At 44.8% G+C, this 21,660-nt stretch overlaps 1 protein-coding gene and 1 long non-coding RNA gene across 5 annotated transcripts; both read right to left on the bottom strand.

Annotated features, from left to right (window-relative positions):
- Positions 1 to 2,164: 2,164 nt before the first annotated feature.
- Positions 2,165 to 4,490, bottom strand: LOC141941872 (uncharacterized). Its single transcript, XR_012628458.1, has 3 exons — positions 3,835 to 4,490; positions 3,451 to 3,536; positions 2,165 to 2,452 (listed from the first exon to the last, which is right to left on the bottom strand). It is a non-coding gene; the product is annotated as an uncharacterized LOC141941872 (long non-coding RNA).
- Positions 4,491 to 12,165: 7,675 nt separating this feature from the next.
- TATDN3 (TatD DNase domain containing 3) lies at positions 12,166 to 21,604 on the bottom strand. Of its 4 annotated transcripts, XR_012628264.1 has the most exons (13): positions 21,519 to 21,604; positions 21,411 to 21,443; positions 21,240 to 21,313; positions 20,992 to 21,076; positions 20,266 to 20,328; positions 19,046 to 19,155; positions 18,576 to 18,631; positions 18,250 to 18,362; positions 17,024 to 17,104; positions 16,508 to 16,672; positions 15,581 to 15,651; positions 13,267 to 13,307; positions 12,166 to 13,157 (listed from the first exon to the last, which is right to left on the bottom strand). XR_012628264.1 is itself a non-coding variant. In XM_074863679.1 (11 exons), the coding sequence occupies exons 1-10, from the start codon at positions 21,594 to 21,596 to the stop codon at positions 16,529 to 16,531; spliced, it is 837 nt and encodes a 278-aa protein (XP_074719780.1). In that variant the 5' UTR covers positions 21,597 to 21,604; the 3' UTR covers positions 14,567 to 15,651; positions 16,508 to 16,528. The 4 variants fall into 4 exon arrangements, 2 of the variants coding, with proteins under 2 accessions (XP_074719780.1, XP_074719779.1); XR_012628263.1 differs by lacking the exon at positions 12,166 to 13,157 and having other exon boundaries at positions 13,241 to 13,307; XM_074863679.1 differs by lacking the exons at positions 12,166 to 13,157; positions 13,267 to 13,307 and having other exon boundaries at positions 14,567 to 15,651.
- Positions 21,605 to 21,660: the final 56 nt, after the last annotated feature.

The following is a 21,660-nucleotide window of genomic DNA, read 5'->3' as shown; positions in this document are numbered from 1 at the left end:
GTTAGGAGTCTGAAACAAACGATGTAGAATGTTGCCAAAATACAAACACTTCTAAAATAAAACTAGAATTTTTATGTACAGCAGGCACACAGTTAAGACTTCCAGATTTTCTTTTTAATGTTTCAAACCACGTATTTCAGTCTCTAAAGGAAAAAAATAAACATTATTTTATGATGCATTTAACTCTTGGTTATGATTTTCAATGCAAAATTTGATCTCTTGATGCAGAGAAAACCTATATGGCAGGAGTGCACCAGGTACTTGTCCTCCAGATGAGTTGTTTAAACAAGAAAACTACGGTAGTTTAAGAAAGGGATTTTAGAACAAAAGATCTGAAGTTCCAGCTGAGCTAGAAATGAACAGTTTTAGCAGGATATTAAACAAACCTCAATAAGCTGGACTTGAAAGAAAGTAGTTGGAGAGTCACATGTTTAAGTTTCTTGATTGAAAGCTATTAGAGAATCCAGGGGAAAATGTAAACATCCTCTTCCTCTTATGCAGTCCTCATTCCAGCAACACTTGCCCACTCTCCCCACAAGATAAAACCATAATCCCACCTGGAGAATGAGCACTTGCAACACAAGGCACTTAACTGAAATTTGTTTGTGGCTCCAGGTGTTTGGCCACCTCAATTTTGGAATACAACTGCCCACAGTAGGCATGTTTGCCAATGACCTGGATTCAATTTTTGATGTACTGACAGGAATATAGAAATATACTCTTAAGTATCAGAGAAAAATTCTGGATTTTAAAATATGGGTAATGAACTCCTCTACCGTAAACAATAGAAATTTGTGTTTCTGGGTGTCTCAATCCATATAAAAGATGCAAAAATGTACATCTGGTACTTCTGTTGGGCTGCCATCTGGTCTTCCTTTTGTAGTCAGCTATGAATTTCATATGCGCAATGGAATTTTACCCCTGAGTTTCTTACCAAAGGAAGCAGGGGGAAAAAATTATGTACACAAAATAGATTTTGTGTACAAAAAAAAAATCATGTGAACAAATACAGTAGGTAAAATGTATTGTGTTCTTGTTCACCAAGATTAACAGGCTCTTCATTTATTACAAAAAATGTAACTTCCATATAAATCTTTTATACACAGTAAGAAAAGTGTATGTATCCACAAAAATTAATAAAAAGCATCATCTGCAGTAGGCTTGTCTTGGATGTACATTCTCATTTCTGACAAGCGCTCATTCACTCAAAGGTTGGTTAACTTTGGGGAAAAGCTTTGAAGCATTTTTGTTGTTAATTTGCAGACTCCTCCCACTGATATGCCTTTCACCATAGCAATGTGTGGACAGGCAATCCTGACCTTCTCAGGTCCATTTCTTCCCTAAAAGATAATCAACAAAGCTCTTTTGTGAGAGAGATCAAGTCACATCAACCTGACCCATCAAAGGACAGTGGGACAGAAGTGATCAGAGAAGCCACACAGATGCAGCCAGCTGCATCTGAGCCGGTTGTCTCGGTTCACCTATAGCCTGAGGAACTGCTAGGCTGCAGTTCATCCCATCCTAAACAGTACACCAGGGTGATATTGCAGGTTTCCACTAACGCAACCCATTTATCAACTCAGTGTATAAGAATTCAGTTACATGAGAGGAATTGCTCCCTCAGAGTTTTCTCTACTGGCTGTAGCAGGATCCTAAGTGACTAACTCAGACGAGGCCACCTGTGGTTGCAGAATGCCCACTGAGAGCTCCTGCTCCCTGCCCCATCTACATAGGAATATATAGCAATGGTGAAGCAATTAGCTGGTGAAACCACCATTCAGACCAACAAGGATAAAATGTTCTCTCCAGTTCTAGGAGATCTCAGATAACTTAAGAGTTGCAACAGTTTAAAGAACTATACTCATGAAAAAAACCACCATAACGTAACTTAAACTTTTCAACTCTTTTGCTACCTGATTCATTGCAACTTACCTGCCTGGTTCATGCACGCACATCCTTTGAAAATTAAATGGAAGGGGCATGTGAATTTGGAGTCACTAAGAGCCTAGTACAGAAATGTATTTTAGAGGCAGCTTGCTCACCCAAGCTTGAGAAATGTTGCTACTTTTACTGTTGAGGAAGACCAAATATTTAGTAACAGCTTGAAGTTCCCAATTTCTCTCTGAAGAGGTTATCAGCAGGAAGAGAGCCATGTTCTTTAAACGTCTACATCCATTCGATGGGGAAGATGCTGGCTGACCTTAGCTTAACTAAAAATCAGCAGGAATTTTTTTGTTTAGACTGAATAACAATAAAAGATGCCTGCCCAAGACCCTGGCTGTGACAGTACATTATGGAAAATGCATTAACATTCCTGCAGCGTTATTCACTTTAACAGGAAGTCAGACAGACAGACACCAAGAGGGACTCTCCTTCTGGGAGCTCCTGTCTTGGGAAAGCACTCCAAGCGTTCATCAAAGTCCCTTTCAAACAGTTGTCTTTTGCAGCACACCTGGCAAGATATAAACTATTTCAGCTTAGCTGCAAACCCAGAATCTCTCACAGAAAATTCCCTCCCTTTTATTATCAGGGAGACAAGCCTAGTGCCCCTATCAGCCATGCTGTTACTGCCACAGCCGCCAGCCAGCGGGCAGCTCCTCTGCTAGGACAACCCCAGAGCACCTAGAGCTTTTTTGCACATGAGTGGTAACATCTACTTCATCCAGATGTTTAGTGAGCAGGGGAGGCCCTGGCCTTCTGCTTCCACCTCCTGTGGTGTGCATATTGACCCACTCACCACTATGCCCAGCTTCTGATGGCACTGCTGGGAACGGAGGGTACTCAGCACCTCCAGCACTCACCCAGCACCTGACATCCCTGAGGTGTCCATGAATACATTCAGCAGTGTGTTTTACTGGAGCAGCCATCATTACGTCAGCCCAATAGCTGGAAGTGTTGACTTACAAATTGTTTCTCTATCTTGTGAGATCTCAGTGGCTCTTACAGATGTATATAAACATAGAATCATAGAATCATTTAGGTTCAAAAAGATCCTTAAGATCATTGAGTCCAACCATAAACCTAGAACTGCCAAGTCCACCACTAAATCATGTCCCTAAGCACCACATCTACATGTCTTTTAAATACCTCCAGGAATGGTGACCCAACCACTTCCCTGGGCAGCCTGTTCCAATGCTTGATAAACCTTTCAGTGACGAAATTTTTCCTAATATCCAATCTAAACCTCCTCTGGGGCAACTTGAGGCTGTTTCCTCTCATCCTATCACTTGTTACTTAGGAAAAGAGACTGACACCCATGACACCCACCCACATATGTATATGAATATTAGGGGTTTTTTTAAATAGTAAGACCAGGACAGTAAAAAAGAACATATGTAAATGTTACATAGTACTAAGGCTCTTAAAATGCATGAACTTTAGAGAGAATATAGGAATAGGATTTTAAAGGAGCATAAATGTAGGGACTAATCTACATGTTTTTGACTATACCTCTTTCTTTGGAGCAAGGGAAGTGGAATCAGTCTCCAAGCAAATGTTCTCCAGTGGAATCTGTTTAATTAACTTCTCTCACCAGCCTTGCAGCCAGGAAAGTAAACAAGAGAGAATAGCCCATGAGAAAGTCAGTCTCACTACAGCAATCAATATAGCAACATGCAAAATAAGTACCAGCTCTGCCAGAATGCCATTCAGACTGTTTAAGCCTTTGGAAATAATCCTATATTTCCAATGAACTGAAAACACAGGCTGAACAGCATATTTACGTCCCTTAAGACCTCAGACAGTACCAACAGCTTATAGCTTTTAGAAACCTTAGGACAGGAATGAACATAAAATAACTTGGGTCCTGAGAATAACTCTGCTTTGGGTGCTTACTTCTCTCCGCTGGCTGTACAACAATGCTGGGCTCCTAGGAGTTACGCGCAGGACAAAACCGATGTTGGATGCCAGAAAGCAGACTCACAAAGCTGCTGAAAAGACACGGGTCAGTTTAACACAATGGTGAAAGAACACCACAGCCACGACCTGGTTGGCAGGTTGGGAGCACCGTGCTCAGAAACATCCCAGCCTAGGTGAATGGATAAGGAGAGGTCATTATTGTCTCCTTTCACCTAGGCAGATTTAGTGACTCCCTCCTCAGCTCAGCTGTTCCCAGGTCAAATGTCTGAGTGCTTTTTGCCTCCATCAGGCCAGAGGGAGGTGATGAGCAGCCAGAGCCTGGGGCAAGAGCAGAGCTGGGCCATGTTTGGATGGATGGTGGTGAAGGTGAAGCTCCCACCACTCCCTGACAAGGGGCTGGCTTGGGAGAGGCTGCATTTTTGAGGGACCAAAGTTACTTTCCCAAAATTTAGGAAACTTTCTTTCATTTATAAACACAAAACCATTTCACTGTGAATTTCATACTGAGCTTTTAGTTAAGAAGTGTTGGAATGTTTGTTTTTACCTGGGAAATACTGAAAAAAAAACATCAGCTGCATTTCAAAATGGGCAGTTGTGTTTGAGAACAACAGTCTGTGGGAGGATCAGCTTCAAACTGCTATGTGAGATCTCTTTCCCAGTTTTTTTTCCAAAATCCAAAAATCCCTGTCTCATTTTCACTGCAAAGGAAAACAAGTTTACGGGGGCATTGGCATTTTACATGGCATGGAAGCCACCCCCCAGCCAGCTGCAGCCAACCCCCCATCCCTGCTAGCATCACTTTTCCTTCTGCATTGATTCAGGTACTGGAAAATGATAGTTGGAAGAGAAGGCAAAAGGCCAAGGCTCATGAAATCCAATTATAACCCTGCTGAAGTGGCTTCCAGGAACTCTGCAAGGACTAACCTTGTAACAACCAGAGGAAATGAAAAATGATAGCCAGCTTGTACCCCTTCCAGAGTGACAGACTGTCTCCCAGCAAAGTTATAGAGCAGTATGTCCTGAACACCTGCAATATACGTAAGAAACCCAGGGACATGGGATGAGGCTGCAGAATTGAGCAACCCAAACACTGTGTATCAGGTTTTCTTATAGCAGGACAAGAAGGCTCCAAGATTATCATCAGTACTACAGTCACTGGAAAATGCAAAGCTTGGATTTGTTAACCCTGCCCTTCATATGGTGAAACAGCTGATGACATTCCCTCAGCCCACTGGTAGGTAAGCAAGTACCACCAAATTAACTTACCAGTTACCAGAGGACTGGAACTGGGCACATTTTTCAATTAGCACCTGCCTGGTCCATATTGGGACTTGCAAATATAGGAAAAATCTTTGCTGTAATTGCTCAGCTATCTCTCTTCCAGGCCCTTTTTTCCTGCCCTTTTGTCTTCCACCATGCCTATATTTTAAACCTAACATAAACCTAATTTTTTTTAAATGAGTGAAAAGGATATACTTTTTTCCCCATTAGATAAGTAAAATTTGAAATATACACATCTGCTTAAAATAGTCCACAGGGAGAAAAAAAACCTAATGAAATCATACTTTCTCAACCTAATTCAAAAAAACCCACCATACTGGGTAATGCTGAGGCAGTAGCTGTTTCACTCCATTACCTTCACCCTTCCCCCAAAAGTTCCTTGGTCTCTGTTTCACTAATTTTCCATCTGACATACTTGTTCAGGTGTACTTTGTGATTACTTCTGTTACTAGGTCAGTACTAAGTAGGACCCCTGTGCTTTCCACCCAGCTCTCTTGACATGACTGAGTCTTGAGACGTACATTCAAGGCAGAGACACGTTACCATTGCCTCTGTGTAAGCAGAAGCAATTGGGTGCAGTTCTTGTATGTGCGTAGAGTCATCTCAGAGATCAATTCCAAAAAATAAATTATTTCTAAGCCTGGGTTCTGTACCCACTGTAAAAAAAACAGGAGCAATGCCTACCTTCCTCCTTCAGGAAAGCAATTGCTTGTCTGCCAGCTGAGCAAGGATGCACATTTCTGCTCAATGCAAACACATGCCTTAGAAAAGCAGAGTGACACTGCACGAGTTCATCGTTTCTATCTTAAACACTACTTTGTTTACTTTTAGAAAGCAATAGCCTTACATTAGCAATAAAGAGCAGCTGGAGGTGAGCAGAGTTAAACTTGGCACTCAGAGCACGGTGGAGCGATAGGAGCATGGGTCACTTGGGAAGACAGCCGTGTGTGGTTCAGAGGAAGGCTTTGCACCTGCTCGCTGCCTGCAGCCACAATAGCTGTGCAAAAGCAAGACAGACCTGTTCTTTTTCCTTCTAGTTTTGCTTCTACTTCCATCAGCTTTGGTGGTGGTGCACCTCCACCAAACACATACTGAGATGATGGCACTGAACAGTTACCATGGAGGGCACAGCTTGATCTGCACCTTTTTGCTATTGGAAATGCGAGGGAAAGGACCTCTCCTGGTTTTCAGTCGCAGATTGACTCCACAGGGCAGGCAGTCTGGGGGAAGGATACTATCCTACAACCATTTCCCAAACCAAACATAGACAGGTCTCCCTTTCCATGGATCCAGATTCCTATTTTTTGTGGCTTTAGCAGCATAAGACATGTCAGAAGTCACATGCAATGGTAGTTTCAAGTCTTCCTTTACACTGACTCTCTCCTGATGTTGTTTTGAGCAGGCCCTTACAGCCAGAGGGCACGAAGTGAGCAGGGGCTGCTCTGACTCACCCTGGACTGGACAGAGACCAAAAGCAGCAGTCTGGGATAAACACTCAGCCCTTTTTCCCAGCCCCACCTTTGTATCTGCTATGCCAGTTCCAAAGGGTACAAGTAGAATAGCTGGCAGTGGACTCTACCCAAAACACCCTCTCCTGATCACTCAGACTGGCTTATGGCCAGATTACACAGACGGTGCACAGCAAAGCAGTAGTGCTTCAGAAAATCTGATCTTTGATGTCCTCCAAATATTTGTTTTCCAGGATCACTGCTGGCCACATGTTATTTCATTTTTGTTGTTATTTGCATCCATCTGGAGTTTAAGAGAGTCTTTCACAAGTGTTAGGTTAAATTTAAGTAATTTTTATTCTGTCAGTGCCCTGAGCACCTATGTGAATACAGCTATGACCCTTCCCCATGAATATAAACTGCATGCAGCATGCTTATTTAATATTAATATTATTAAGAAGATAAGCTTCTTGGTCCCATCCTCCTTCCTCCATTGCAAGTTACATATATCAAGGGCTGAAATCTGAACTTGAGTCAAGAAGGAATTTTTAAGTGTAACTGGACAGGAGGCACATCTCCTCCTGAGTGTCATGGGCAAATCACTAGCCAAGTTCCTTGGAGGTGAAAGCAGGCCCTCTTTCACCTTTGTCCCCTTGTTTCAATGAGAACCTTTCCTCTGCTACGTCAAGTATTACTTGAGAGTAATTATCACAAGTCCTGAGCGGTCCTTTTAGGGAAGCATAACCCAGCTATCAGTGAAAGGATGGTGTGAGTACTAACAGAAAAAGTTGAAGAACCATCAAAAGAAGTCTCCTCTGGGAGAAAGGCTGGGAAGTCTCCCACATCCTTAGCAGAAGCACAGCTGGACAGGAACATTTTTCTAGTTCGCGTTTGGCAAAGACACCACGCTCGTAGATGTAAGTGCTCACAAATATTGTTATTTTTTCATCTCAAGCCATTGAACACTTGGATAAACTTAAACTTCAAAACAACCCATAGTGTTCTTTAAAGGATGCCTGTGGAGCTGTGATGCAGGAAACAGGTGTCGAGCCTAGTTAAAGTCCGATGTATGAAGGAGACACTATGTGAAAGGTTTCTGGCTCATACCAGCAAGTCCAGTTGTTTTGCTGTGGTCAGCTGCAGCACAAGGACTCTCTGCTGCTACTTGCATTGCTGAGGTGTGGACACAAGCCATGGAGTGAAGCCCAGCCCAACCCACACAAAGAGCCAGTTAATACTCCTGGTGAAGATCTAAAGTAGCTTCTTTAGCTTATGTACAATGTCTTCATTGCAAGAAAACAGCATTTCCAACATCTATCAATACGCACCCCTTGACAGATTTTGCAATTTTCATTTTACTCTTGCATGGATGTTTAGCCAGGAAAACAAAGTTTTAGGTTTTAATCCCAACTCATTTCATATCTATCCATGCAGAGGAATGTAAGCAGTCAGAGATTACGAGTTACATGCACTTCAAGACAGTTTGCATATAGTCAAATCAAGCAAACTCTGGTTATGCAGAAATCAGAGCAGATTACCTGACCAATGGCCACCAGCTTAACTTTGTATTTCTTGGTGGAAGGACAGATTCCATGTCCTGTAATAAACCAACTCAGGTGCTTTGTGAAAACTTCTGGATGCTAAACTGAGCCATGGCAAACAAAACCACACAGCTTCTGAATAACCTAATTACTCAGCCCTTTAAGAAGAAAATTAGAAGACAGATTCAAAGGGAGTTGGAGGGGTGCTAGTCCAGGTAACTCTGCTAGCGAGCAGAGGAAGAAAGACTCCATTCTTTCTAATTTGGCTGAACTGAGCCTAATCTTCTAAGAGCTGTGAGACCTCTGAGAAAGGCATCTTGGCAACTTAATAGGTCTCTGACAGCCTGGGCGGTATCCTTCCCAGAGGAAAGGCAGTTGTCAGTGCCAGGGAATGGGTCTCATTGAACCAACCCACCAGCCCAGTCCCATGGATCACCGCCTTCTCAGCCAAGCCCTTCATCACTCTGGGCTACTCAAGAGCACAGGATCATGTTCAGGAGCTGCACCACCAAACAGCATATGGACACGACAATTTCCCACGCTCCCTGTCCTCAGCTCTGGTAAAACATCACTGTGGCCTTCCAGCAATGAAACCCTCATCCAGTGCCATGTGGGACAGAGGGTAAGCGGGAAGGAGAATTCTCCCCATCCCTGCGAGATGGGGGCAAGACAGCCTCTACCAGCAGGGCTCCCATTGAACCTCGGCTCTATCCATCACTGCTGGCCACAGGGTCAGCACTTGCCCTCCTTGAGTGATGCCCCAGCGCTCACCCTGCCCTGCTACAATCTGCATCCACTAAGACAGCAGGGATGAAGCAAGACCACTGCATGTAGCTGCACCTCTCAAAAAGAAAGGGCAACCTAAGAACTCTGAGAGGAAGCTCTGAGCATCCTGATACCACAGCATCCTCAAGGTGGAACAACCTCTTTGGATAAATGGTCCCACATACAGACAGAGATTGTCGATGGATGTGCTGCACTCACTGGGAATGCAGAAGGGATGATTTTGGAGAGCACTGACATCTGCTCATGCATGTTATATACCACGTAAGCCCACTGCACATGCACTTGCCATTGCCTCAAATCAGTATAGTGTAGTACAGAGCTGAGTTTCCACCCTGTTTTTCCCACACAGGAATAATGATTCCTAAAGAGAAGGGAAGTTATCTAGTGATGCTTTGATTGGAGCTCCCCACATAGTGTTCCATTTTTCTTCCCACAGCGCTCGCTCCATTTGTTTGCTTCCTCCCTCTTTGTTGTGCATTCAGAAATGTTCTGAACACAAAAATGTTCTCTCTATATATTTATAGCAATAAGCCAGTGCCAATCAGGACTTCAAAGCTGCCCTCTCCAGGCAGCACACTTCACAGTGACAGACCTTCCTGCTAGATAATTCCAGGTCCTTTCCATTTCATGGGTTCACCAGTGGTCATGTGCTGAGCAGACCTAGGAGTTCCCAAGCAGTAGGTCCAATTCCACCTGGGGGGTGCAGCATCCAACATAAAAACATGTTCATGAAGATCAGTTAACATGGTCATACTGTCTCCTAGTCTTCATCCACAACTCACCATTTTTCACAATGGTCAACAAAATTTGGCAGATGGACAAAGCTCTTGGAGATACAAAGTTCTTACAAGGTTTGTGAGAGTTGGTGGCCATGTAGATGACACCGGCCCTCTCCGTTCCCCCTCGGGACTAGCAAGAGGAGGCACATACCCAGCTGCTGAGTCCACGCCCGCAGCTATCCAAACACAACCTGCCCAGCTCTGGACTCACCTCAGCACATGCTATTTCTTGACTAAATGGCAATCCAACAAGTGCAGGGAGATAACATGAAAGAGAGCTAGGGAATTACAGGGAGGGCACAGGGACAGAGAATAAAGCTGAGGTACTGTGGTGGGCTGAGCCCAGAGGGTACACAGAGGAGCTGGTGGTACCATGGCAGGGATTGGGGACACACACAGGGAGCTGGAAATGCGGCACCGGTAGTGCTGGGCCATTATGGGAGCATCACAGGACATGGGTAGGAGACTGGGATTGCTGTGGTGAGATGTCATAAATCCCTGGGGGAAAAAAGCTTTATTGGTTGTGCTGCTTGTGGGATAACTTGTCTCCTATCAACATGGGACACATGTACTTTATCTAAGCTGTGGTTGGGCACTGACAAGGAGCCAAGCATCTGTTGGCACTCTTTGGTGACAGAGTATACAGCCCTGGCACAGCAAAAATAGCGGATGCAAGATCTGAATGCGCATATTAAAGAAGTTAAACCCAGTGTCCACACCCTGTCACAGAAATACAAAATACACATGGGAAGGAGCCAGGCACCTCACCTGGACCATGGCGCTGCGCTGCCCATCTGCTCCGCTGTGAATCCGACGAACTCCAAAACACACAGTGATGGAGTCACAATGCCTTTGGGGGATGAGAGGAGGCAGGGACATGTCAGATGTTACTCCCTGGCAGCAAGCATGGTCCAGGTGCAGTAAGCGCCAGCAGCCACGGGGACCTTGCAGCAGATGGAGTGGACACCATCACAGTGCCACAGAGCACAGCTCTGCTGCTGTTTAGCACCCCTGGCTTTGTCAATAGGGACTAAGTAGGGTGCGGAGCACAAACAGCTCTCCCACCTCTGCAGGCAGGCTTTAACAGCTAGCCCCAGAGAGAGTCTGTGCACTGATCCAGCCCACCTGCCAGGTGATACCTCTGGGGCATCACAGGTTCAATCACACCACCGATGTTCTGACTTATCCATGTCTCGCCCCCTGCACTTCCAAAACAGGGGGACGTGGCCCTGTTTCCCCCCATGTTGGTGCTGCTTTGTGGTCTTTTGGGCAGTTGTACTCACTCCTGTGCCGGGAAGCTGAAGGTCTGCTCAGCCACGCCGCGGTGCCGCTGCTCTGCCGTGGCAGGCCAGGCTCATCTGTATGCAGCCACTGACAGCGGACATCACACAGCCGACCTGCCTGCCCTTGAAGGCAGTGTACATAGACATATTACCCCACCCAGGCATTGCAGACAGAATCCATATATTTTGATGTTGACTGTTGCTTTGATGGGACATTAGATATGTCCCCAAGCGCTGTCACAGAAGTAGCTTGCTCTTCAGTCCACAGCCCTTTGAAAACAGGCCAGATCTTCCTGTTCTGTGCATGTGCCACTTCTCTACACTTTTTTTTAGCTTTGCCTTAAGTTCCTTGATGCCACCTGCACACTCACTACATGACAAGCGCCCCACGCACCAGTGGCTCTGTGCACTAAAGCCCTCTGCAGCTGCCAAGACAAATGCCAGCACAGCTTGTTATGCTGTTTTGTAGGGCAGAGAGGGGCTACACCTTGCTCCTAAAGACTCCTTGTCCCAGTGCCTTGTCCCAGGTTTCTGCTTTTTCAGGTGAACCATACCACCATTTTCACCAGCAGACCTGGGCACGGTAGTGACACTGATCTCCTGTGTTTGCATTAAGCACCCTATTGGCAGCATCTCTCTGTGACCAGCACCCAGTATTTGGGGAGATGGGTATCAGTTCCTGTCACAGGCATGGGTTCATCAGGGCCATGATCCTCACTATGTTTTCCCCCTGTTTTGTTATTCACAGCAGCTCAAAGAGGGGCATAAAAATTTGCCAGGCCCTGGAGGGGCTACTTTGCCCTCACTGCATGGTGGGGCCACCACACAGTGCAGTGATAGAAAAGCCAGTCCCAGCAGGGGAAATGAACGGATGGATAACCACCTGCTGAAGAGGAAAATGCTGAGACAACTAGGTGCTATGGCAATTCGTATCCTTTCTTTGATCTCAGCTGTATCTTTGTACTGCATATAGAAAGCAAAGAGAAGAACAACAAACCTTTCTGCTAAATGACACTCTCAAATTCATTTTCCTGCTCTGTAACAGGAACAGAGGCTTGAACCCCAGCCTGCATTAATGAAAAAACAAACAAAAGCAGAAGTTCATTAGGGATGAAAGTTGCATTTCTAGCCAATTATTTATTTGCTTTTGCCTCTAAAGAGCCTATCTATGCATTGCATAGGAGCCTGTTGGAAGCACCTCCAGTAAAAGTCTTTGGTCAATTTGTTAAAACTCTTATCACAATAAACAGCAGGACTAAACAGCATATCATCCCCTTGGCCTCATCACCATCTCCTTGCTTGTTCCCATGTTGAAATCTGGAAAAACAAAATCACTCTCGCAGTTTGCCCCAGAGTTCAGCACATTCAGGCCCTGTTAGTCCATGACTAAAAACAAGTTTCAGGAGGATGGTCCACCTGCAGCCCTCCAAAAGCTATTTGAGTGAACACAGATGGAGCCCTTAGACAAACTCTTAGCTGGCAGTCCTGAACTCAGAGGGGATTTCCAGCATCTGAGGAGTTCAAGAGACTTACACTGAACCTTTTAGTTCTACTATACGTATCCCACTCTTGCAAGTCACTTGGCCTTCAGGCGAAATCACTTCAGTCTTGTTCCACATGAGTCCTGCAAACAGCTCAGCAAGGGTGGCAAAAGGGCAATGACACCAGCCAGCCAAGGAATTGCAATTTTAGTGTCCTTCCAGCCCCTGCTATTGATTCAAGCTGCTCACTGAACAAGGAAGGTACAAAGTGCCTCTGTGTGATTTCATAGCTGCTGAGGCATATGCTGGTCCACTATTTTGTCTCTGTCAACAGACAAATCCACTTTAGAAGTTCTCTAGATCTACAAGCTCCACATCTCAGCCTGTGGAAAGTACGTTCACATTATTACTGTCACCCTGCATCTTCCTCATTATTTATGTCTGGTGTTAAGCTATGCACTCACTCACTGTAAGCCCTTGCACATGTAGGAGTCCCTAGTGCATAGTGCCTCTGTGTGCATTATTTTACGCCTGGAAAGAACCGAGTAATGTGCGGCTTTTTTTTTCCGGCAGAAGCTGTACCTGCCAGAGCTGCATCAATAATGGAGTAGTGACTAATGAACAAGGCACTCTGACAGCACGAATTATGCCAAAGAAATCACAAATTTTTCTTGATTTTTTCTATCACATCACGTACATCCTGCAAGATAGAGACATTAAGAGTCACACAAAGTGCAATCAGATCTGCTGTCTGTAGCATCCCAGGGAAAGGTGATGGCTAAAGGTATCAGATGGAGCTTGGGACTTACGGCTTTCCATACTGCTGCAGACCACCTGTGCCATTCCACGTCTGTGAGACAAAGGTCACCAGGGCTGTTAGTGTCCTCTAAAATTAACGGCATGACTGAAAACTGGGGTCTCCGCTAACTCTGTGCTTTCTCCTTTATTTCTCCTCAGGTTTCCCAAATTTAGCATCCAGTTAAATTTGCACTGTGTCCTTCTCCCAGTATGTACCTGGCCACTCCAGTGTCCTTTGCTAGGTAGGAGGGGACATGGCTTGTCCAGACAACCTGAGAGGCTGCAACAGGGTTCAGCACACACACTGATACTGCTTAGGCCCGTGTCTGTGGGGATGGAGGGTTTCATAGTGTGCAGCCCCACAGCTCACCCACGAGCCATTCCATCTTCCTGAGCTCCTCTGGGACAGGCATTAGCCCAGGACTGCAGGCAGAAATGCAAGCTCTCTCTTAAATTCCCCTTTCAAGGTAAAGACACAGGATGACTGCTGAGGGATCAACAATGTTTTCCAGCTTGGAAACAACACTTCCTCCCCTCACACATTAGCTACCACCAGTCCTGAGTGAGCACCTTAAAAGTTGGGTTTCCCGTGCAAAGCAACAACTTTATTTCCAGCACCTACTGCCCCCCCGCCTGGTGCTGACTGCAGGGGCTCAGCCACAGCTCGCATAGCAAAACCAGCACTGGGGAAAGGCTGCTACTTCTGACTCGTTTGGCGTTAGGGATGCCAAGATGGGGTGGGAATGACACTGCACGTTCCTCCTCTGGAACGCCAGGCCACCTACACCATGACTCAGCCGAGGTGCCGCAGGTCTAAGAGGACAAAGTCAGTCTGTTTTGCCGCGGGCACCCTGCCAGGCTCACCCTACCAGGCTCACCCTACCCACGGCTGCTGCAACACCAGGTTTCTCTCGCCTGCGGGAAAACAATCCCATGCCTCTTTCCCCAGCCCCAGCCCCACTCCCACGCCACGGCGAGCATTTCTGGGCTTTGCTGCTGCAGAGACAGGGGGCCCAGGCTGTCCCATAGAGCCCCCCATGGCCCACGCATGGGGCTGGCCACCCTCAGCAGCACCCTGCCCAGCTGGGAGCTGCAGGATGACAGCGTGTCTGCAGGTTTTTGCAGTGCTGCAGCAGCAAAAAGGATTCAAGAGCTCAGGCCTGGTATCAACTGACTGTGAGGCTAAGCCTGAGCCAGAGCGATGTTACCCCTTGCAGACAGAGGGATTTTTGAGCAGACTGAATACTTGATATTCTGCTTTTTGCAAAAGCAGTGTTTTCATAGAGAATAATAAAGCCAAAACTCTACAAATATTTGCACACTGCTTGACTTTTTACTGGGAGTATCTTCACACATAACTGCATTCCCATACAATACTGGGAGCCTTCCCATCACACAGACAGCAGGAAGCACATGTAAGGCTGCCTGATATCACCCATTTAGCATTTCCAATGACAACACAATTATTAATCGTTAATGTCAATCACATTAAGATTCTTAAGACTATTGCACACCTGTTCCCTAGCACCACCTGGAGGCAAACTCTTGTCCTTTGCCTAATTTGGTGGAAATCGTGCCTGTAGATACAGGGTAACACATAGCTCTAACTATTCTGGGTCAAACATTCAGCAAAGATTCAGGTGTTTGCTGCTCTGAATACATGTCATAATAGAGGCAAATTATTCAAGTTTCGTTGTTTGCTGCAGGCCAAAAATTGTTTAGGAATACATGTTTAAACTTACTAAGCTAACTCTAGGCAAAAGGCAGAATAGCGCAGCTTTTCTGCTAAAGACAGCAAAAACACCTCCTGCCAATGTGGTTTTAAGAAATAGAGGAAGAAAATGTAGAGGAAACCAGAAGTTTAAGATGAATATCGCTCACATTACAGCTTTTGCTCCCTTATTTTTTTTTTCTTATCTGGAAAAATTTTTCCGCCTGCATCTTCCTCAAAACAAGAGAAAAAACCCCAACCCTTGCCTTGGAGTCCTACACCCCAGAAGGCAGACATCAGATGGTTTCAGAATAGGGCATTACAAACCATTTTGCAAAGGAGCAACCGGTAAGATGCTCTAACCAGGAAGACAGGAAGGAGTCTCACCTGAAAAATGACATAGGCACCCGAGACATAGAAGACATGCCCAAATTTTAAAGCCAAATGCTGTCATCATTAACCAGTATGATGCACGATTTGGTAGCGGAGGTGGTCATGGACTAAGTTAATACTTGTGCATTTTCTTCACTGAGATAGTAAAACTCCCCATCGGGAGACAAAGCCTCCACTTCCCTAGTGGCCCTCAGAACAATCGAGTGTCATATGTAACTTGCCTTGTTCGTTGTTGGTTTATAGTCAGCAAAGTTTTGATCAGTATTTCAACAGGCCCACATCCACACAGGTGCTGTGAGGGAGCACAAGATTCAGTTTTTAGAACACTTGCCCAGAATCCACAGCAGACAAGTACCACCAAGATCGCACAGAATTGGGCTTATCTCCCTTTCACATCTCCTGTCTCCTGATACTGAGCTGTCAGAAGAGTAAGTCCTTGAAATAAGATCAAACTCAGGCTTTTTCCCTTGAATATGATTCAAAAAAATAAAATACAAAAAAAAAAAATCAAAGCAAATCCTTCTCAAAATAACCAAGATCTGAGCAACTGTTAAGCTACTGTATACAAGGGAAAAGGCAAGAAGGAAGAGAAGGGCTATAATTCTCTCCAATTGTATTCTGAAGGAAATAAGATGTGTTGCTTCTGCACCACTCACAGAGCCCAGTCAACACGACATAGAGAGAATGTCCATCCGGCTGGGTTTTTTTAATGGCTTAGAAAGGGATGTGCAGTCTGCAAGTCTTAACAGGAGCTTTCGTATCAGGAGTGGGCACACAACCGTGTGACTTTCAGTCAGCAGAAACTGAAGGAATGAGAGCGACATCAAGCACCACACCACAGCCATCTCCCAGACTAAGAGCAGCTGAGCAAGGACTTTGAGAAACTAAACTGACAGTTTTGTGGTGCTCTTCTTTACAAAGTATTCATTCAGATGCATGAGAGATGAAAATAAACAACCTGTCTTTATCATAGGCAAGATATGACAATGGTGCATATCAAAGGTCTTTGAAAAATTCACTATATTCACCCCACGCATCTATGTAACACTCTGCTCACTTCTTGACCTTTCCAACAGCAAAACTCCACTTAAAGACAAGATGCACATTGGTTTTATTAATTACATGATAAATAATAGTTTTTGAAATACCATATATTTCAGTTTCTGAATCTATATCCGAAGAAAGTTCCGAAGTTTGGGGAATACTTTCAGCGCATTCTCTGTAGTCACTTCTATAACTTCTTCAACTGGAATTCCTTTAATTTTGGCAATATATTCTGCAGCAATATAAATATTTTTTGGTTCATTTCTCACCTGAAAACAAACAAAAAAATGCAGACCAAATTACAGATCACTAGCAGATCACAGGTGTTTCAGATTCAGTACTTCCTGACACACTTCAGTCACATAGTAGCATGTATGCCAGAGAAATTACATGTATTCATTCTTTTTGGATTATTTTCCCCTTTGCCCATTTCTGGAATTTCTTCTCCTTTCACAGCCTCAGGAACGCTGACTTATTCATCTCAAAATTTTCACTTGGCAACCTCCTTCATCCCTTGTACCCATGCTTACACTACTTCACTCTCCTGTGCCAGTCTGGGATCTCCATAAGGTGTGGGTTTGGGTATATGTACATAGAACTCCTTTCTCCCCATCATTTACCTGTTTTTCAGGTCCCAGAGCAGGAGAGTCAGTTTCCAAGCACATACTTCCGAGAGGTAACAGCTTCACAAGCTTCTGCTTCTTGAAGAAAATAAGACAGCTATTAAACACTTTATGCACTTAGACCTGTGTGGAACAAACATATGAGGGGAGAATATCCTCTGCATTTAAAAGGATTGTCAAAAGACTTTGGTGCCAGTGTCTGCATTTTATCTACAATTTCAGAATGGAAGCAAGAATACCAGGAGGTGCTCAGGAAGTCCCTTCAAATTAGGATTATCCTGTTTTCTATCCGAAGTACTATTATCTAAACACTGAATCCATTGTTATTTATTAAATCATGTAGTCATATTGCACGAAATACCCTATATTCAGAGTCACCAATGCAATTTAAATTTGCTCTTTTTCTGTATATATATTTGTGCACCTTTTCTCCATCTCTTCTTTCATCCCTCAACCCCAGTTTGCTTTCCTTTCTCCAAGTTCCTCATCCCCATCTACAGCCATCCCTCACACTTCCCTCACAGGAAGTGATGATGGCACAGGAGAGAAACCAACTGCTAGCCCAAAATATGAAGTTAGTATAGCTTGTGGCAGCCTAGAGTAGAAATTAAAAGAGCAGTCTCACCAAATCAAGGGCCGAACCTGACCAAAGTCATCTTTAAGCAATTTAGCTGCTTCTTTGCTGGGCACACCTTTTGATAATCACAAGTTTTTAAAGGTCTGTAACTTAATCAATTGTGAGCAGATTTTCTTTTGAACTGTAAGTGCCATGGCACTGAGATAGAAATTAGTCCTTTTCCACGTGTCATGTCCCTACTCTATAAGAGTACAGTGACAGAAGCTTTCAAAGAAGAGTTCACCAGAAGCCAAATTAAAATGAGAAAAAAATGCTTATTTTCTTAACTCCTTATTCTCAGAAATAGCTGAACTGTTTTAGACAAGTTTTCCCCCCAAAACTCTAGCTAAGGCAAAAGGCCCAGGTAGAAATTTAGCCAAAGTGAAAATGTGCAACGCTATAAGCAACAAACTTCTGCTGAGAAGTGTCAGGTGACAGCAACTGTACATGAGTACTGCTAGTCCCACTTCAAACTGTACAGACTTAAAAAACAAGCATATTCTTGAACTGCACAGTGAAAACAGTCATGTTTGCCATCATGATAATCTGTCTGCTATTACCTGCAATCCCCAAGCCCCAAGAAGAAGCAAACCCCTTTAACCATTACCTGTTCACTCCTTATAATGGAAGGAGGAATGGAGAAGAAGTATCCAGCTTTCACCCCTTCCATCGCTACAGATGGCTTCCCATCAAACGCATGGAGCAACACCTTTGTAGCACCTCAGAGAGAAGCAGAAAACCAAGTCACTAGCAGTGTTTACCGCAGATCTGGGATGTCAGCGTACAATGGGACCTCAGTCCCATAAAGAATGAACACAGAATCTCTGCACTGTTCCTCCCAAGTTTCATATACACAAACTCATGAGGACATGGCACAACTGAAGAAATTCTATTGACAAAAGCCATGATGGAGAAAATGCATAAAAACCATACCTTGTTCCTTTAAGAGATTAATGGTTGGTCTTCCAGCTGAGCGGGAATGAACATTTCTGCACAGCAAGGAGAAGCCTGGCATTAGGAAATTCAGCAAAATACTTTTTTTTTTTTATAAACACAAACAAACTAAGAGCAGCTTGGAACGAAAACAATTAATCTGTATTACACCTTTTATCAGGAAAAAGAATCTAGAGACAGTATATATGAATCATTTTAGCTACAACATAGCTAAATGTTATATAGCAACAACACAGCAAAGACGGGACACAGAAGACCGCTGTATACAAATGCAAGCATAGGGAAAATTCTATAATAAAATCTCAAACTGAAGACTGACAGGACACTAATGCCAGTTTAATCCAAGTAAGAGAAGATCCGTGGGCTCTTAGTAACTACAAATCCTGGGAAATATTTTCAGTTGTTACTGGGATCTGGCAAAGTCTCCTACTAGTATAAACAAAACCTACAAAGGCAAATCCAGTCTTCTTGCTAACTCAATCTGCTTGATCAAAACCTGTCTTTGTCCTTCTTTCTGTTCATCCGTGCTGGCAAATCTGGGAGTGAAATCTAGTCCAACCTACAGTACAAGAAGAGAAGTGAAAAATATTTACGGACCTAACACTTGAGTAAACCACAATACCATATATAAAAGCAAAAAATGCTTCAAAACTGCAAGGCATTTCAAAATACATATGTTAGAGACTGCAATTAAAATGAGCTCAACTGTAGCCTAACTTGGAAAGGAATCCATTCTCAACCGTAAGCTTTTCAACTATGAAAGCATTTATGGGCAGACAGTTACTAACAAGCATATTTAACATTTTAATCTGTAACTGGCTTTCTGGGGGTTTATATTTTATTGAATATTATTTCAGATTAAGTCTCAAATCTGTATCTCCAATACAAGTAAAATTTCTGACCTGAACCTGTAGCTTTAGTCCTATCTCCAGCAAAAATTACCCATTAACTCTATACTTTTTTGATTTAAACATGTTCAGGCTAAATTTAAAGTTTGTCAAAGCAGCCCCATTCACAGTTACACCAACCTACATCCTTGATATACTGTACAAGTTCAACATGGCAAGCTTACCTACAAAGCTCTGCCAATAACTGCTTTTCCTGCAGTCAGTGCAGAACCAGCCATAAGTCTCTCCGGTACCAACACAGAAAAGAGGCAGACTCTGCCCTAAAGTTTTCAAGCCTCAATGTTTATAAACAAATGTAAGACGGGAGACAACACATGGATACAGGGAGATGAGGGATCATAACAAAAAAGAACTGTACAAGTCAGTGAGGTGTACTGAAATCATAGCTTAGCCTGACTTTGTCAGGGAAGAAGGCAGGAAGGATCTGAATGAGGATAACGATGTGACTCAACACTTCACTGTGCCAGAGAATAGGTCAAGATACATTCGAGTATAAGATGATATAGCATAATAATGCAATCTAAATCCACCAGCATAAACGTCATCTATTTCCTAATAATGATAATAAAAGAAAAGAGGGAATCAGGCAAATCTATGAAGGAAAGCATGTTAAGAATTACAAATCAGACTTAGCACTTCTTCAGACTGACAGCAATACTTATTGCATACACAAAACCAGGTATTCACTAAGCTTTTGTAATTCTGGTGACAGATGCTGCCAAAGCCACTGGCATTTAAACAAACTACAGAATTCTACTTACTTCTCCAATCCCCACCAATTTATCTTTGTAGAGTTCTATAAGTGGCAACGCAGCATCCAGATCCTGCAAGAACAAATTAAAGCTGCAACTCTCACTGCCCTTATAAGATGGAAGGGGCGTGAACTCAACATTATGATTAAATTGGAGTTTCCTTCATTGTTCTTAAATTCCCTACCTTAAAACTTGCTATTACTCTAAATTGTGCGGTCAGAGAGATTTTAGAAACCTTCACGATTTCCCTTCTTTACTTAATGACCTTTCATTTCAATTTATCTTTCCACAGGAGCAGAAGAGGTAATTAAAACAAGGCCCATAAAAAGCATGGTAACATTAAATAGCTGCAGACAGCTCTGCAAGTTTTTCAGGCTAAGGGCACAAACGGTCGCCTTCCACTTCCCACGCTAACAAGGGGACATCTGCAAACACACCCACGTGCTGTTCGCTGCAAGCACTCACTTGGGATTTTTAAAACTGTTCCACTGCAGTAATATGGCCAGATGACTCCAGTGAACAATTCTGCCTTAGGACTAACACGGACAAATGAATGTGCTGAGCGACCCTGGGATTTGGTCTGCTGGGTCTTCGGTCTTTTGTATTACAGAAGCACAGAAAAATCACTGGGCAAATCTGAAGTTAAGTCAGGCAGACCAGAGCATCCCGTCGCCTGCCGTGAGCGGTCCCAGCAGTATTTTATAGCTGTGCTAATGTAACGTGCCTGCGTTTTACCTTCAAAGTAACGCTGCGCTGCTCCTCTGGCGAAACCTCTTGAACCGGGTGCACTCCCAGGCACGGCAAAACAAACCCTGGGAATCTGGACATGGAACTGGTGTCAGCGGTGCGAGAGACCGCACAGGAGACCATTTAAAGTCAAAAAGAACGGCCGGCCTGACCAAGGAAGAGGGCAGCGCGCCCGCCGGCAGCTCCCACGCCGCCAGTCGCTCCCGCCAAGGCGCGGACCCCCGTCGGCCTCGCACCTCTCCGACAGCGCCACGACGCTCCGGAACTCCCCCGCCTGCTCCGACACAACCACCAGCGCCGACACCGCCGCCTGCGGCAGACAGAAACCCCCGCCCCACTGAGGCCAGGCCGGGCCGGGCGCTGCGGCCGAGCAGGAGCGGGGAGAGGGTCGCTGCCGGCCGCCTCACCTGCTCGGCCGCCCGCACCACGGCCGCCACGTCCTGCAAGAGACACGCACCGCCTTAGCGCCGGGGCCGCGCCGCCACCGCCGCCCCGCCCGCCCCTCCGCGCCTCACCGTCTGGAAACAGGGCGCGGCGAGGTGGCAGTGGCAGTCCACCGGCCCCACCGCCGCTGCTGCTACCGCCGCCGCCATGCCGCGCCCGCAGCTGAGGGGAAGAGGCGGGGAGGAGGCGGGTTTCGTTTCCGGGCCGGCATTT

This window comes from Strix uralensis, chromosome 3 (genome assembly GCF_047716275.1).
Source record: "Strix uralensis isolate ZFMK-TIS-50842 chromosome 3, bStrUra1, whole genome shotgun sequence".
Lineage (NCBI taxonomy): Eukaryota > Metazoa > Chordata > Aves > Strigiformes > Strigidae > Strix > Strix uralensis.
This window is presented reverse-complemented; position numbering and strand designations above follow the sequence as displayed.

Bases quoted from the DNA above. Each gene is read 5' to 3' on its own strand.
- TATDN3 (XM_074863679.1), bottom strand. From the start codon at position 21,596: ATGGCGGCGGCGGTAGCAGCAGCGGCGGTGGGGCCGGTGGACTGCCAC. The intron at 19,156-20,265 runs GTAAGTAGAATT...CTTGTACTGTAG, and splicing joins AATTGGTGGGGATTGGAGAA to GTTGGACTAGATTTCACTCC. The intron at 18,632-19,045 runs GTAGGTTTTGTT...CTTGCTGTGCAG, and splicing joins AGAAGACTGGATTTGCCTTT to AAATGTTCATTCCCGCTCAG.